The sequence below is a fragment of the Strix aluco genome, chromosome Z, assembly GCF_031877795.1.
Source record: "Strix aluco isolate bStrAlu1 chromosome Z, bStrAlu1.hap1, whole genome shotgun sequence".
In the NCBI taxonomy this organism is placed as follows: domain Eukaryota; kingdom Metazoa; phylum Chordata; class Aves; order Strigiformes; family Strigidae; genus Strix; species Strix aluco.
Window position 1 is genome coordinate 75,578,487 of NC_133971.1, and position 17,301 is coordinate 75,595,787.

At 39.1% G+C, this 17,301-nt stretch overlaps 1 protein-coding gene across 1 annotated transcript; it reads left to right on the forward strand.

Annotated features, from left to right (window-relative positions):
- Nucleotides 1–9: 9 nt before the first annotated feature.
- On the forward strand, nucleotides 10–16,674 carry TARS1 (threonyl-tRNA synthetase 1). The gene is made up of 19 exons (XM_074812372.1): nucleotides 10–86; nucleotides 501–581; nucleotides 1,490–1,680; nucleotides 2,715–2,838; nucleotides 3,933–4,054; nucleotides 4,235–4,352; nucleotides 5,207–5,271; nucleotides 5,353–5,431; nucleotides 6,009–6,155; nucleotides 7,040–7,138; nucleotides 7,846–8,012; nucleotides 8,553–8,715; nucleotides 8,804–8,941; nucleotides 9,643–9,720; nucleotides 12,176–12,276; nucleotides 12,395–12,499; nucleotides 13,164–13,236; nucleotides 13,964–14,078; nucleotides 15,414–16,674. Exons 1-19 carry the CDS (start codon nucleotides 66–68, stop codon nucleotides 15,560–15,562), a joined length of 2,136 nt encoding a protein of 711 aa, XP_074668473.1. The 5' UTR covers nucleotides 10–65; the 3' UTR covers nucleotides 15,563–16,674.
- Nucleotides 16,675–17,301: the final 627 nt, after the last annotated feature.

Genomic DNA, 17,301 nt, shown 5'->3' on the forward strand with positions numbered 1-17,301 from the left:
AGAGGCGCCTGCGCAGGGCACTGCCTGCTCCTTCCCCGCTGCGCCGGGCGGCTCCGCGTGCGGCAATGGCGGGCGCTGACAGCCAGGTGGGCCCAGCACCGCGGCGGCGGGCCGCGCTGGAGCACCGGCTCTCTCCTCAGCGCGGCTCCCCCTCACCGCGGGTCGGGGGGTGTCCTGAGGCGGGGCGTCCCCTTCTTCCCGGCTCAGGCCTGGCGGGGGGGCAGCCCTCTCAGGAGGACGGGTGCTGGCGGCAGGAGGGAGCTGGGCCTCGTCCGCCTCACGCTTATAAGTGGGTCGCTGGGGGTTCCCCCAGCTCCTGGGGGAGCAGGGTTGAGAGGCGGTGGGATTTACCTGAAGGTAAAAGAGCAGGGAGCTGGACTGGGCTTTCCCGCGGCGAAGAGATCGGGTCTCTTCCTTGGTCTGTGGGGCTGAGGGGGGTTAAAGCGGCGTAGGTGTGAGGGGCTGCTGGAGAATGAGGAAATGGTGCTCGCCCACCTCAGGTAAATGCTGGGGAAGAAAAGAAGGCAGACTGCGGAAAGAAGAAAATGCAGGAAGGGGCCGGCGATGGAGGGCGGACGGAGGTGAGTGGCGCTTGGGCCATGGGGGTTTGAAAGATGCCGTCTCCTCGTTGCTGTCTTGTGTTACTGCTGGCATTAACTGCAGCAGTCCATCCCTCTGAACTATTTTATCTGGCGTTACAGTTATTCCTTTTCCCACTCTCTCTTATTTCCCAAAGTTTGCCGTGAAGTGACTTTGTTGCTTTTCACACCAGATGTATTGGTGTAATGGGAGAGCAGCTCAGATTTTCATAGTTGCTGCTTGGTGATGATTTTCACTGTGCCTCTGTTTGCATCAGGAGGTAGGGAGTAGATCTCTGGGATGAGGGAAGCCTGTTTAAGGTGCTGTCTTTTCCGTCTTCATGGTGGGTAAACACAGGTCCCTCTGACTGCAGAGAGAGGGCCAGCTGCTAGCCAGCACTAATCCTGAGTCAACTGTATAGCTGTATAACCCTGGTTTTGCCCAAGCTGATAGTCCTGACGTCATTACATGATGTGTAGGCTGGAGTCAGTTTCTGTCCAGGTGGCTCAGAGTAGACGTTTTCCCTCGGTTTTTTGACGTAATAAGAAAAATCTATTTTTATGTTGAACTTTAACAGTCTTTTCAAATTTATTTTTGTCCTTGTGTAGCTTATTAAACAGGTGTTTAATAAACTATGCAGTAGCTTATTAACATATGTGTAGTGTATTAAACAGGTGTACAGTTGTGCATTTCAAAGTAATAATTTTCATTAAGCTGACATTACCATATAATTAATATTATAAAGTTAATCTGTAATATTGATCATTATTTGTTAGATATAGCACATATATGGATATGGTCACATAGATGTTTGTGGAAAGTATATCTATTCTGTTTGCGTTCTTGACATAATGTGTTATTACTCTAATACTACTGATTTTTTTCCCTTGTCCTTATTCATTATATATAGTTGAATCCCTGGCCTGCATTTATCAATGAGCGTTTAGAGATGTACAATAAACTTAAAGCTGAACATGATGCACTCCTTGCAGAAAGAGCTGCAAATGACAGTAAACCTATTAAAGTTACATTACCTGATGGCAAGCAGATTGATGCTGAATCTTGGAAGACTACTCCCTATCAAATCGCTTGTGGAATTAGGTATGATTCTATTCTGTGATACACTCAGTCATTTTCAGACAGCTCTGTGTCTGCAGGTTGTGGCTGTGAGGGTATGGGTAAATGTATAATTTCTGTCTTAGTCATTTTATCTCAACTCTTCTCAAGGCATCTTGTATATAAGAAACAGGAGGTAACCAATAGGGTTTTAGTTTTGGAGTGTAATTTTTTTGCCTTATGAAGACACAGTTTCTGAAATCCAATAAGAATGTAATTGAGATCTTTTAGACAAACATTACTTGCATATTTTTCCCTGCAAGTACTGTCGTTGCAGTAAGAACTAATTTGCTAATACATTTACTCTATCAAATTGAATGTTAGCACATGCAAACCAGTTTGGATCGACCTGGGGAAGGTAACAGCTGCGTGCTGTTCCAGTTGATTTCAGAGAGTTAACAGTTTGAGTATCTTTCACTTAACTGCATTTTCACCTGCATGGGAGATACCCATCAAAAGGAGTGTTTTACATCTCTAGGTTACTCAAACTTGCTGTGGACTAGTTTTGAACAATGCACACTGGACACACTGACAGTTAAAATTACAAAAACTTCATGGTTCTTAGAGGTGTAATACCACTTTTTTCATGCTTAGGTGCCTTGTCATTGGGGCCTTTGCTTTTGTGATTTGGGATCTAGGAGAAGTGTTTTTGCCAGGTGGAGATGAAACTGTAAAGTTACTACATCAGAAGTGGTATTTGATAATGTTAAACAGAGAAGCTCTGTCTTTTATTACAGTAGGATTTTAAAGTCAGGTTAATACTTTGAGGTGTCTGCCTTAAGTTAAATAATGTTAGTGAATGTACGAATGTCAAGTATACAACGCAGTTTTCTTCCTTCATCTTTGAGATGCGAGTAGGATTTTCATGAATGTTCAAGACTGGCTAAACTGCTCTTTTATTTAGAATTTATAACATTGTGCCCGCTCTGAGCACTCCTGACATTCAACATGGAGGGCAAATTTGGGGAACTTCTACTTGCCGATTTCAAAAGATTATATACTGTGTATTTATTCTGTAGCCAGGGCTTAGCTGACAACACTGTTATTGCTAAAGTGAACAAGACGGTTTGGGATCTAGACCGTCCTTTGGAGGAGGATTGTACCTTAGAGCTGCTTAAGTTTGAAGATGAAGAGGCTCAAGCAGTGAGTATCTTCTACCAAAATTTGTTTGCTCTTGGATTTGCATTAAAGTCAGCCTCGAGTAGTTATTTGCATCTTTACTGTGTTCAAAAGATGAGGAAATAGGAACAGGTTTGCTGTGTAGGTACATCTACTTTTCTAATAGTTCCTTACAAAGGAGATGCAGTACTGCAGATAATGTGCATTCTGCTGTGTATTTGTAGCCAGGTCTGCTAGCAGTTGCTGTAGTCTGTCAAGTCTGTTCTCATTAAAATTTTGTATTTGCAACCTTCAGCAACCGCTTCAGCACTGACTTTGAAACGAATACTGAATACAAAAGTACTGCCTATGTACAATCATAAATGTACTGAGTAGACTGCTCTTTTACTTTGTACATGCAAAACTGTGTATCTTACTTTGGCTACTCATTCAGATAAATGTGGATATCCAGTAAATTTGTAAATAGTGTCTTTAGAAAAAATTATCTGGTACAAGAAGCTGTCAGTCAAACTCATCACAGAGGTCTTGCATTCAAACTTAGGGTTTTCATATCGGCTAAGTGATGGTGTCTGTGAGATTTATGTTTTCTGGTCTGTGCAAATAAAAGCAGACTGAAGTCCTATAGATCTGGTTTTAATTTGTCAAAACTTGAGGTGTACTACAAGATGGAGTGTAATTTTTAACTTTATGAACTGTTCTACTTCTGTGCAGGATTTCCCATGCATAAAATCTTCAGATTAGGACCACAGCTTTATACTGAAAGCACACCTTTTGGTCTTTATGCAGAGCTGATTGATTGATTGATGTTCATAGAAAAAAAAGTTTCTGAATTAGTTTCCTGACTTCTTGACAATAACTGAATTATTTCAACAGTAGTTGAAAATAGGAATGATTTGCTACCAGGCTGTAAGCAATTTTCCAGTGTTGCCTTTTGGAAATATTGGTGCTTAGGATGAGAGTGTTGCTGGGCAGGTCACTTCTGTTCTGCAGACTGTTCTAATGCAGGACCTGCATCAAGTATCCTTAAAAGCAAGCATTTCAGAAAATGTTTTAAATAGAATTCTCAGAAATGCGTTGTGCATATTCAGACTGATCCCCACTTTTTTTACTTCCATTAGGTATACTGGCACTCAAGCGCTCACATAATGGGTGAAGCTATGGAGCGCATCTATGGTGGCTGTTTGTGCTATGGCCCACCAATAGAAAATGGATTTTATTATGACATGTTCCTTGAGGAAGGGTAGGTTTTGTATTTTTAAGATTTCTCTTACCTGCTTGTTCCTGGAACAAAGTCATCTGCACTACTGCAGATTGCTTTTCTTTGCAGTGTGTCCCATCCACAGGCTGGTGCATTGCAACTGGATCAGAAATTGCAAGTGAAAGCAAGAATGATTCACTTTTTTGTCTGGGTTTATTTTAGGGGTGTATCAAGTAATGACTTCTCTGCTTTGGAAACATTATGCAAAAAGATAATGAAGGAAAAACAAGCCTTTGAAAGACTGGAAGTTAAGAAGGAAACACTGCTTGAAATGTTTAAGGTAGGCTGTTTCAGAAGGTTGTTTCTAGCATCATGTACTTAGTATTTTGTAACTAGCCACGTGTTCTGTTTGTGGTAGAGGAGGGTCAATCAAATTAACTTGTTAAGGTGATATATTCTTATAAGCTCATTTATGATGTTTAACAAAAAAAAAATGAGTGGTTGTAATTCTTAGGTTCTTAGGAATGTGCATTGGATTTTCTGCAACTGTAAGAATTCTCATTCCTCTCCTGGGTGCCCTTGGCAAAATCTTTAAAGCCACATTCTTAATTTATTTCCCACAGATGTAAATTTACAATATATTGTGTGCAGTTATGTTATATGCCTATATTGGCTGTTAGTAAAATGCTGTGATACTATAACTGCATGTGCTGATGCATTCGGAAAGCTTCATAAAACATGTTTTAGAATGAGGACTTCTGAGAAGGTCCAAGTGACACTAAAAGCTGATCCTTTCTCTTTAGTACCTAGCTGCAAATAATTTTCTGGCATTCTTGAGATAGACGTTACTCAGTTTTCAGTGTTAGGACATCAGGAGAATCATAGCGTCAGTCAGGTTGGAAGGGTGCTCCGTAGGGCTCCAGTCCAATTTTGTGGACAGGGTATGGGGTCAGCACTGAAGTCAGACTAGGTTTCTCAGGGCTTGTCCAGTTGGGCCTTCAAAATCTCTCAGGATGGAGACTGCACAACCTCCTTTCTGAGCAACTTGCTCCACTACTTGACTATCTTTCTGTCTGTCTTTTACAATCCTCTTTTGATGCAGCATAGCATCAGGTTTGCAATTAATTTAAACTGCTGGCCAGTTCTCTTGCTTAACAAGGAGTTAACAGATACATGTGTTGCTTTTCTTCTCAGTATAATAAATTCAAGTGTCGTATCCTGAATGAGAAGGTCAATACTCCAACTACAACAGTATACAGGTAATTACACATGCATCATAATATTACTGGATATAAGTTTCTAGGATGAAATATATCAAATGAATATTTTCCTATTCTTAGGTGTGGTCCCTTGATAGATTTATGCAGAGGGCCTCACGTCAGACACACTGGCAAGATAAAGACCATAAAAATTCATAAGGTAAGTGCTGAAACTGCCCTAGACAAATGTTTTCACTGAATATGTGTTCCTGTCTTTGGGCAATGCAATGGTTGCTTATCCAAGGATGTACCACAAAATGGGTAACCTGGCCAAAAACTCAATGTAACAAATTTGGGGAAGGGTTGGGTGCTAGAATTCATATTCAGATGGTGTGAGGCCCAACTAGGTGGCCAGAGCCTGTACTTCCAGCACAGATAGGAGCATGAGTGTGGCCTAAGGCTTGGTTGAACTGTATCTATTAGAGTTTATAGTTTTTGGTCAGCTGATGGTTATAGCAGCGTGGATAAGCAGTTGGAATAGGATGGCTACAAAAAGAGCAAATAAGCTTAAAAAAAAAAGACAAGAGAGAGCTTGAAACCATTTTTACATATTTTATTCACCTGATCTTTCTGGATTTTTCTAGTCAGTGCTCTGAATTTAAGATTAAAACTCTCCATATGCCTTAGTTGTTCTACATTAAGTATAGTGATTTATTAGTAATGCCTTTCCATAGCAGACAGTAGTAGTAAAATATGGAGGCTCCTCCTTTCCTTCATTGTTTCATGTTTTTTTGCAGAATTCTTCTACCTATTGGGAAGGCAAGGCTGACATGGAATCCCTCCAGCGGATCTATGGAATTTCATTTCCAGATGGAAAAATGCTGAAGGAATGGGAGAAATTCCAGGAGGAGGCGAAAAGCAGAGATCACAGAAAAATAGGGCGGGTGAGACAGTTTTTCTGGTAACGTATTTCACAAGCACTGTGTGGATCTAACCTCATAACTAGAAGCATCTCAAAGACAGCGTATACTTGCTGCCACAACCGAGATGTGACACGATTGCATTTTCAGTTGAGTCAGAAAGTTGGGTGCTTTTCTCTTGAAGAGCATCAAAAGTCCTAAAGCAAATAACTTCCGTTTAGACTTTTCACTGTTTTAAACATGGTGACATCCTTATTCACAGATCAATCAGAACAGAACATTTGGTCTGCAGGCAATGCTCATTCCTATGCAGTTTGCTGCAGCCTGTTCACTCACAGTTTTTCTCTTCTGTGTGATTTCAGAATCCATAACACGTTTCTGTGGTTTTTTTGGTTGGTTAGTTTTTGGTTTTGTTTTTCAGATAGAAACAGTCAGATAATTGGTAGTCCTGAACACGGTTACAAGGTCTGCTGCTAGGACATCAGGAAAATATACAGAAGAATTCACTATATGCTGCCCTCAAGCATGTACACAGTTTGTCACAACATCAGCCAACTACAGTTCACACATTCAGTTCATGTGCAAATAATTAGAAAGCTGCAGAAGCAGAACTAAACATTACTTGTCAATGTACAAAGGGAGCTGTGGGTGTACAGTTAGGAGTTAGACATAAACATGAAGTTTTGGAGCATCAGTAATGAAACAGGAAACTGAACAGTCTTCTTCCCCTATAAGTATTGATGGAGATGTAATTACTAGTGAAAAATGTATCTGATTAATGGTATTCCTCTTTTTTTAGTTTTTTTTTAAACTTTGATTAGTGATGCCTGGTCAGTAGTAATTTGTGAATGTTAAGTGGAAAAGACGGTGTACAGATACTAAGTTTTTCAAATACTATTTTTCTGCAGGATCAAGAACTGTTTTTCTTTCATGAGCTCAGCCCAGGTAGCTGTTTTTTCTTGCCAAAAGGAGCTTACATTTATAATACATTAATTGAGTTCATCCGGGTAAGTAATGTCTTTTGGAAATCTTGTAGAAGAAATTGCTTAATTTTAGAAAAGTACACAACAGCATGCTACATATAATGGTATTAACAGCCCTTCATTTCAAATTAGTTTAATCTCTTAGTCTATAAGCCAAGGAACTAGAGAAACCTGCTTTCTTTGAATTGGTCTTGTCACAATCTTTGCTAAGTTATGTTTTTATCAATACTTTATACCTGCAGTTAAAGCAGTGGTAATGATGCTTTACAATACGAATTCTTTGATATCTGATAGTACAGCTAAGCTCACACTACAGCTGTTCCACTGATGCATATTGATTTTTTTTTTAATAAACTTATTAGATTTGGCCTTGTAGAACTATGTGTTATGAAATTATGTATAGAAAAAAAATCCTGATCTTCCTGTTGTAGTATTTAAAGTCTGTCTTATTAGTCTATATTTGGGCTGCAATATACTATCAAGTGTCATTGAATAATTAGAGCCTGCTGCTTTGCTTGCAGGGAGGAAACGTGTTCTTCTTGCTTACTACAGAGGAATTGTTTGGGGGAAGGGATGTATCCTAGCATGTCCAACTTGAATCTCCCTCTCCCTCTTCTTGAGTCATGGACTTTTTTAGGGCAGCATTTGTATATAGCTGCAGATTGAAGGCTGAGTACCATTACTTTTGTTTGCTTTATTTGTCATTTTATGTACTGGGTCTGTTGTTTTAGAGTGAGTATCGAAAACGTGGATTCCAAGAGGTTGTCACTCCAAATGTTTTCAATAGCAAACTGTGGATGACTTCAGGGCACTGGCAGCATTACAGTGACAACATGTTTTCCTTTGAAGTGGAGAAAGAAATCTTTGCTCTGAAACCTATGAACTGTCCAGGACACTGGTAAATACATAGCAAATACAGCCTACCAAAGATGATGCTGATTTAAAAAAAAAAAAAAAATCCCATTTCTTTTGCCTGCTTAATTGTAAAGATGGCTATTTTCAGGTATCCAGATGTGACATGCTGTCAGGACTGATGAAATTATGAGTTGTGTTGTCTACGTGCTCTCTTTAGACACCAAGAAATGCCTTTTTTCCATCATTACATTGACTGTGTTTTAGACCTGAAGCTTACCTCGGTATCCAAATAGATATCGAAAATAGATACTGGGGCACTGTCAATTTTGTGGCAATTTAGGCAATCAGGTTTTAATGCTCAGTTTTAGGAGCTGTTTTATCTTCTCTCTGTGGAGGTGGGGGAAGCCTACCAGTTCTAAAAGGATATCTGCATTTGTTTTCCTGACAAAACTAGATGTGAATGATGGTTGTATTACATCATTGGCATTATGGGCATCTGCTTAGGTACTGGCTGCTTCTGATGGGCTGTTCTTTGCAGAATTTTGATTCTGGATAAGCCTCAGGTAATAAACTTTTCCTTCAGCCTTATGTTTGATCATCGTCCAAGATCATGGCGTGAGCTGCCATTACGGTTGGCTGATTTTGGTGTTCTGCATCGCAATGAACTGTCAGGAGCTCTTACAGGACTCACTCGAGTACGTCGGTTCCAGCAGGATGATGCTCACATATTCTGCGCTATGGAGCAGGTATGGCCTGCTGTTAAATGAAATTGGGTATTAAAATCAGATTAACTGATTTTTCCATATTTGAGACTTTATTTCTATTCTTACAAAGATTGAAGAGGAAATAAAGAGTTGTCTGCAGTTCTTGCGTACTGTGTACGATGTCTTTGGATTTTCCTTTAAACTGAATCTCTCTACTCGTCCTGAAAAGTACCTGGGAGATATTGAAGTGTGGAATCAAGCTGAAAAGGTAAACAGTAGTTTTATTAACTTTTTATATGAAAGCAAGGCTGCAGCTGAAAATCCTGTAAGAACATACTGCCTTCTGGGAGGTACAGTGACAGCTGGACATGAACAATATAACTTTAATAACTGTTTTCAATTCAGTCTGGCTGCTGTAAACAGCTTGCTTTCCATACAGAAGCAGTCTTCATGTCAGAATCAAATTACCTCTCTTTCCTTGTATGTTTTTGGTAGTTAGAAAAAAAAAAAGAGGAAGAGAACCAATTCTGGCAGCCCCTGTAATAAGACTTAGAGGCATCTTCCAAAAGCCAGGTTGCTTTCAAGATCAAAGAGGTGGGGTTAGGCCCTGCAGGTACAGTGCTGGAGAGAAGATAGGGCAGGAACAGACATTTAAGTGTATCAGGGTGGATCCCTTCTCAGTCAGACTGAATCTAGCATAAAAATCTCTTGCATCTTAGCTAATGCTGATTGTTTGGCCTCTTCCAAAATGAATGCATTAATTTTTTTTGTTTAAATTTGGATTGATTTTTTTTTTTTTTTTAGCTGGGGCTTTTCCAAAACTTTCCATTTTCAGAAATAAATGAGTTGCAGAAGTAACTGAGTAATGAGAATTGGTAGTGTCACATATCTGTAGCGTGTAACATCTGTAACATGGAAAGACAGCAAATGATTTGAGAAATACTGAGTGTGTGTGTCCCTTATCTCTAGCAACTTGAAAACAGCCTCAATGACTTTGGTGAGAAGTGGGAGTTAAACCCTGGCGATGGCGCTTTCTATGGACCTAAGGTTAGTATGCTGCTAACCCCTAACTGGGTTAGGCTTTTAATTCTGTTAGATGAGGCAGAAAAAAAGTTATCTGTTCCTTGCTTTCCATTGATACTACCATAGTCTTGGCAGTAGGGGTAGCATGCAAATACTGTTCTTTGCAGTATAGCAGATGAGCAGAAAAACCCCCAAAGTCTACATGTGTTTACAAAATGATGCTAAATGTCACTTCCCCCAGAAAGGCAAGTGTTGGGCATCTACTTGTGCAGAATGTTTGCCAGATGACTTCAAATAGATACTTGACCAAGCCAAAGTCTCCATCTAGTTAACGTTCTGCTCTAAGTTAATTAAACAAATACAGGTGGGTGCTAAATGCTGGTAATACATAAGGAATGCTTTTCATATCTTATTATGAGCAAGGGGGAGAAAATAGTATGGTGATGCTCTAGGGTTTTATTAATGATCTTCTTGGTAAAGATAACTTTTATTTTTCACTTACTGTCCTGCACATTCCCTTCCAATGTAACGTTATAACTAAATTTTTCAATGTCAGTATGAGTTTCTAAAGCATTGGTGCTGTTTAGGTTTGGCTGGAGGATATAGAACAAAATTGATTCTTAAACTGATGACCTGGTATAACCTGAGATTGTTAAAAGCTGGGATTAGGAAAAGGGATTCTTTTTATAGTTATCTAATACCATTTTAAGATACTGTACAGCTGAAATTTTGTGTTTTTCTAGATAGATAAACTGAAATAATTGAGAGAGAAATAATACTCTGATCCTGGTTTTCACACAGCTTTAACACTCATTTCATTAATCCCAGTTTACTTGTATAAACTATTTGTCTGCTGCTTAAACAGAGCCGATTGGTTTAGTGGGAGACATGAACAGAAGGTGGCACTCTAAGATCTGTATTACCACAGCAATTGCTGCATTAGAAATGATCCTTTAGGTGATAAGTGAATCCTAAGTCATGAGAAAAACAAACTTACTGGTAAAAAATTTTTGAAAAATGTTGCATTTACTGGTAAAGTTTTGTAGCTGCATTGAGTTGCTGGTGGGTTTTGGTATTTTAAAAAGCCCTTTCCATTGGTTTTGGTTTTGTTGGTTTTTTTCAAAGCTGTCTCTTCAGTTTTCACAGATTAAGTAGGGCTTTCTAGAAATTTTCTGATACCTTTGAGCATAAGGACAGAGAGCCTTACTTCTAAGTCTTTCCCTAATAAACCTATACTACATCTATGTCTATATTTAGTCATTTAGTAAACTGGTTCTGATTTCTCTCTGTATGCTGATTGAATCAATTTCATTTTATGGGTTGTAGGTGAAATGTGTTATAGCAGCTAATCATTCATAATGTGAAATGCAAACAAAATTTAGTAATTTCCTCGGTTGATTTGAAAGAAAGCAAATATCTACAGGAAGCTTTGTTAACCTTAATTAATCTTATACTTGCTCCTAATAAACTCTAGCCAAAGTAAAGTGAACAAACATGTAGCATTTTGCATTGGTTTTAATGGAAACTAGTTAAAGTTACATTTTTAAGTTAAGCTCTACATCTAGGGTAAACTACTTGGATTTTTTTTTTTTCTTCTACTCAGTAACTGGGTGATTTGAAATTAAAGAAGGTTGTAAGTAGTTTGATAGAAGCTCTTTGGTGAGTAGCTGAACTATGATAAACTCTGGCTTCTGAATGCAAAGCTGAAAGACATTTAGAACTTCAGTTAATAAAACACCAATCTGTTTGATACATAAATTAAAATAAGGCACACAGTCCTAATATACAGCTATACTGGTAAAATAAGCAATGCAATAAATAAATAAGGTCAGGACACTATAAATCTGTTTTCCATCCTTCTCTCTAACTTCTATCGTAAATGTACTCAAGATTAAAGTCTAAGATGCAGTATAAAGAATAGGCTTGACTGTAGATACTCATAGTCAGAACAAGTGTCACTGATTAATGTGATACCTACTGATAAGTGGACTATTTAACAGTAGGATTCTCATTGCATGTTCATGCCCTGAATTTGTAACATAAGGTACAACATATTCAAATACTGTATAGTAAAGGAGTGTAAGTTTGTCAGTTTGAGGTTGAAGAAATATCAGGTTTGGAGAGACCTGTTCAGTTCTGATCTTGCATTTGCACTTAAATGCTGCTAAGTTCATGCAGTGAAAAGGCCTGTGAAAGTCCCAGATTGAAACTCACAAAAAATAGTCTGAGGTGCTAAATGTAATTTCCCCCCTGAAGTAATGTGTCTCTACTTGCTCACCCTGTTTTAGCTCTAACATTTTTTGTGTCAGAACCTGCAAATCATTTAAGTCCTAATGTAGGCTGAAGTATGTTGTCTAAAACCACATATAGTTCCTCTGCATTGAGTGAAACCTTCCATCTTAAAACAATGAGTTTACTTTCAGAGAGCCATGCTTGTATCTTAAACTGTAGTAAAAGTTTGTGTCTTTTTGTTTCCAAGATTGACATTCAGATCAAAGATGCTATTGGCCGCTACCATCAATGTGCTACAATCCAGCTGGACTTCCAGCTCCCAGTCAGATTTAACCTCACCTTTGTCAGGTAAGCAGAGAGGTTGGTGGTTTTAATTGCTATATAATCTAACTTTCCTGTCACTTGCAGGCATAAGTTTACATTAAGAAAAAACCTTACATTTAAAAAACCCCACCTTTCTTCACAGCCATGATGGTAATGACAAGACCAGACCAGTTATCATTCACCGGGCTATCTTGGGATCTGTGGAGAGAATGATCGCCATTCTAACTGAAAACTATGGAGGCAAATGGTAACATGGAAAAGTAGATTTATTATTCTGGTTTGAGCAAATGCTTTATATTTGAGAGAAATTAGCCCCAAGCATGCAAGAATCAAGAGGATTTGGTTCTACTTGCTTGCTACAGAGACATGCTGTAGGTGTACCACAGGGCAATTCCTTCTGAACCACCTTCCTTAGATATTAAATAATTCTAGATATGGTAGCCTCTACATGATACCACTCATGCAGGTGCAGCATACAGCTTGTCCATCCAATGTATATATCTCTTGACTTTGCTTTTGCAACTGGGCTGCCTTGCAACAAGTCATTGCTGCAGTGTAATACCTGATGTGGGTGACCCCTCTGATTATAAACAAGACCTAAATGTAAATGTTTTCCCATGATTAGTTAGTAATAAGCTCAACAACTTAATTATGATTTGTTGTGTATTGTAAAACACAGCTTGAATCTTCAGGTCAAAAAGCACTGTTGTCCACACTGCAATTTTTTTAGACACTCAGTTCTTTTTGGGAAATAAATTGTAACAAGTATAGGGCTGTCATCATATCTGAACCCACTCTAAGCAGCTGGCTTTATGAATCTCTCATGTAGATTTTAGTGCTGTTAATAGAATTTTTCATACTAAAAAAAAAAATTGAAAGCTATATAAACTTGTTTTGTTTGTTTATTGAAGGCCACTCTGGCTGTCCCCACAGCAGGTAATGGTGGTACCAGTGGGACCAACGTGTGATGAGTATGCTCAAAAGGTGACGTATATGGTTTGGGGCTTTTTTTTTCAGTATATTGTATTTAGTTGAGATACTTGGTTATTAATGATTAATAGCATTTGTCCCACATAAATGTTGTAAATCTTTGCATATTACAGTGTATCACTTTTATGTTACAGTGACAATTAGCTGTTGAAGTTGTACATGTATCTTAAAGAGGGCCTGAAATAGATTTTGTGTATCTAAACAACAAATGCTGATCTTTGTGAAGCTTTTCTTTTTAGAAAACTTAAGTGTTTTTCTCTAGCTCAGAAGCTGTCTTACCCTTCAGGTTCTAGTCTCCCATGGCCGCATCTAGCAAAAGCAGTAAGAAAGATGAAGATGGGTCTTTGTATATTTAGCATCCAGCAGACCTTTCGCTGTATTTCTTTCAAGGCCACTATACATAAAAGAGTCTGGAAAAAAAAAATCTTCTAATTAGAAAGCTCTGTCATCCTGCTGCCTTTCACAATATCAAACTCAAATCACTATTCAGCTCAAAACATTAGATATTAACATCAGTGCTTAGTTATTTAGTGTGTATGTACTTGCATAGTAGCTGACCTGTTTTCATTTCTTGAATTGGGCTCATCTCCAATGCTTGAGCCAGTGACGGTGCCTTTGTTTTAGGGGTCAGACTTAAGCTTGGCTGACTTAAGTCTACAAGTCATAAGTAGTTCATTGTGATGAATACCTATAGTGACAGTTTAAATACTTTTTCTCCTAGGTGAGGCAGCACTTCCACGATGCTGGATTAATGGCGGATGTTGACGTAGATCCTGGGTGCACACTGAACAAGAAGATCAGAAATGCTCAGCTTGCACAGTATAACTTTATTTTGGGTAATGTATAGTGCATTTGTTACCTTATCCTGGCTGACTTTCTTGCATAGGTTACAGGATTTGATCTTTCTTCTGTAAGCAAGGCAGAGTGGTGGTCAGTGTTTTAGGTCACTTTTGTTCTCAAGAGTCTGCATTCCAGAGAGCCTCTCCTGCCTACATGATAGACATTCCTGGTTTGTATAGCTTCACTGAAAGGAGGTCACTGTGGCCCAAGGCATTACTGCTGCTTTAGAAAAGGGTCTTTGCTGTCTTCTGGTCAGCAGTGTGGAGACTTACATGAAATCTCTTGCTCTTTGTCAGACAGACTGTTAAGTGATTTTTCCACACTGCTTCCCAAGAATTTATGCTCTTGTTTCAAGTTTAGCAGAAGAAATACCCTATTTTCACTGCATTCAGCTGTGGGGCATTTCTGAGCTATACATGCATGCACAGGAGAAGACTATTCCATGATGCAGGGACAATTGGAAACTGACCCTGCAGTATGTGATTTGAAGCACCATGTTAGTCATGTCATGTAAATTGAGGCTCTAGCATTGACCCTAAAACTATATTGCATGCATTAGAGTAGAAGGAGCCTTTGACAGAGAAACTCTACCCTCAGAGTAGTTGATAGAATCATGAGTAAAGTTCTTTTGTTCTTTAGAACTTTAAGCATATGATACAGGTAAGATAGAACCACATTTTACCTTCAAGACCACAAACAAATGGTCAGCCTATCAGGGAAAAAAATCGCACCTAATTTATGTTCAGAGGTTGTTTCAAAGAGTTGTCCCACTGAATGTAGACTGAGTACCAGAAAAATACAATCTCCTGTAGCAACCTCCAAGTATATTATGCAAAATTTGTATTAGTAATAAGATACACATATATTATCTTGGTATCTGTATCTTAATGTTTAAGTGAAATAGCTTTGGGATTTTCCAGTAAACTGTCTTGCTGTCTCTGTAAAGAAAACAAATAGCTATTGGTTATTTACATTCAAGTTGTCTTTCTAATCTTTGTGGAGTACTCCATGTTTATTTCTCATTTTGACTTTATGGTTCTCTCTAATAAGAAGTAGGTCAAGCTGGACTTAATAACTTTACTTTTCTCTTTACTCATATTTTGCTAACTTGCTGTTCATAATATACTAAAACCTATTAAATGATACGAGATTAAATAAGGCTGTTGGCTGTTACAGATATGAGTGGGGGGAGCTGGGAGGAGGGCAAAGAAGGATTTGATGTGTTGGTTGGTAAGCTTTTTAGAATTTTTTAGTCCGCCTAAATTTTAAGGGAATTGGAGAAAAAAAGAGCTTGCTAAATGTTAATTCCTTTGCATCTTGGTTATTTCTAGTTGTTGGTGAAAAGGAGAAGGCAAGTGGAACAGTTAACATCCGCACCCGAGATAACAAGGTGCATGGTGAGCGTACAATTGCAGACACTGTGGAGAGACTGCTGGAACTGAAATGCTCTCGCTCCAGACAAGCAGAGGAGGAATTTTAACACCATCTGCTCTACCTGGCATAAAGAAAAGATTCTAGTTTTCCTAATTCAGTTAATCACAGAGTTTTTTGCTGAACCAGATTTGAAATATATTTCACATTGGACCTCTTGCTCATTTTAGCAGACATTTTTCTTTAGTCAGAAACGTTTCTTTTTGTAAAAATCAATTTTTCACAAACCTTAAAGTAAAATTTCCTGGCCTCTGACCACTGACAGATGGAGCAAGATGAAATTACTTCTGTGACTGCAAGGGAAAATGGAAATGTTAATCAGGGATACCCATAATATTCTAACTACCCTGTTAAGAATAAAATACATTTTGATAACAAATGTTTTTCATGAAAGCTGAACAAAAGACCTCAGGCATAAGAAACTCAGGCAGCAGCTTATGGAGAGTCTCCTTTAGGAAGGAAAGTGATACCTTGTGGTCTTGTCTGCTTCACTTGAACCATTCCCAGTCACCCGAACAGGGAGGTGAGCAGAGGTCTCCCACTGCCATAGCGGTTGGTGCCTCTGGGAGTCTCAGCTCTCCGGTGTGACACCCCTGGTCTGGGGCTGGCTGCCACAGACCACAGAGCTGCTAACCAAAGACAGCTGTAACTTTTCCAGAGGCAGTGTCTGAACTGTGCTGGCTCTACAGATGAGGTCGCTGGAGCTGCAGGCGGGGGATAAGACTGTCCTGGAAGAGGTAGAACGTAGCAGGGCCAGAGAAGCACATTAGAAAACCAGGATTCCTGGGAACAAAGAGTATTTCTGTTCTTACCCCTGAGCTGTCCTTTCAGTAAGCCTGTGTATGTCACTGCAGAAACAAGAATGTACCAAACTAAAAAGGATCATGATTTTTCTTTTTTTTTTTAAGACAAATACTATTTTTCAATTTGGTAGTCACAGTCCCCTTCAGTGGAACGCCAAGCCTTTAGTCTGGGGCATCACATTCTCAATTAGCAGCCCTTCCTAGCTCACAGTTGAGGGATCTCATCTGTTGGTTTTTGGTTTGGGGTTTGGTTTGTTTTGATTTTGGGTTTTTGGGTTTTTGGTTTTTTTTTTTGCATATCTGGCTGACAAGAGGCAAATAGCTGTCACTGACAAAATAAAATCATGGTCTGAGGTTTTTTGGTTTGTTGTTTTGGTTTTTTTTGTTAACTGACCTGAACAGCTTCCAAAGGTGGTTGATACCTGTTCCTTTAAAAAGAAAGTTATTGCTACAGCCATAGCAAAGATCAGACAGGTCTGAGGACAGGTTGGACCCATCAAGTCTCCCCATTTCCTTTATTATCCGGGCTGAAGCATTTCATGGAACCTTTTCTCAGGGATCTTTCTCAGGGGTGATGGTAACATTGTATCAGCACTTGAACCCATGGTGAATTCAGTTTCACCAGACCACAAGGCCTGCAACTTGTAGCAACATCTATTTTCCTTTGGTTAATTCAGACTAAATACTCCATCTAACTACTGTGGGAAAAAAAAAGGGGGTGGGAGGGAAATTGACTTTCTCCTGCCTTCCTGCTTTCAAAATTATTTTGGTGAGGGTTGAGTTGTTATTTTCTGTATTTTGCACCTGGTTTACTTTGCTTGAAGTGACCGTTGTGTAAAACTGCAGAATCAGATGCTGGCTGTCGCTGGGACAGAAGGACTTCATCAAGTGTTGAAGCAAAATCAGAGTAGATACCGGTCCCACACGGAAAAGAAGCCACTAGCTGTTTCTCTCCAGGAAACGTGCCTCAAACCACCTTTCCACG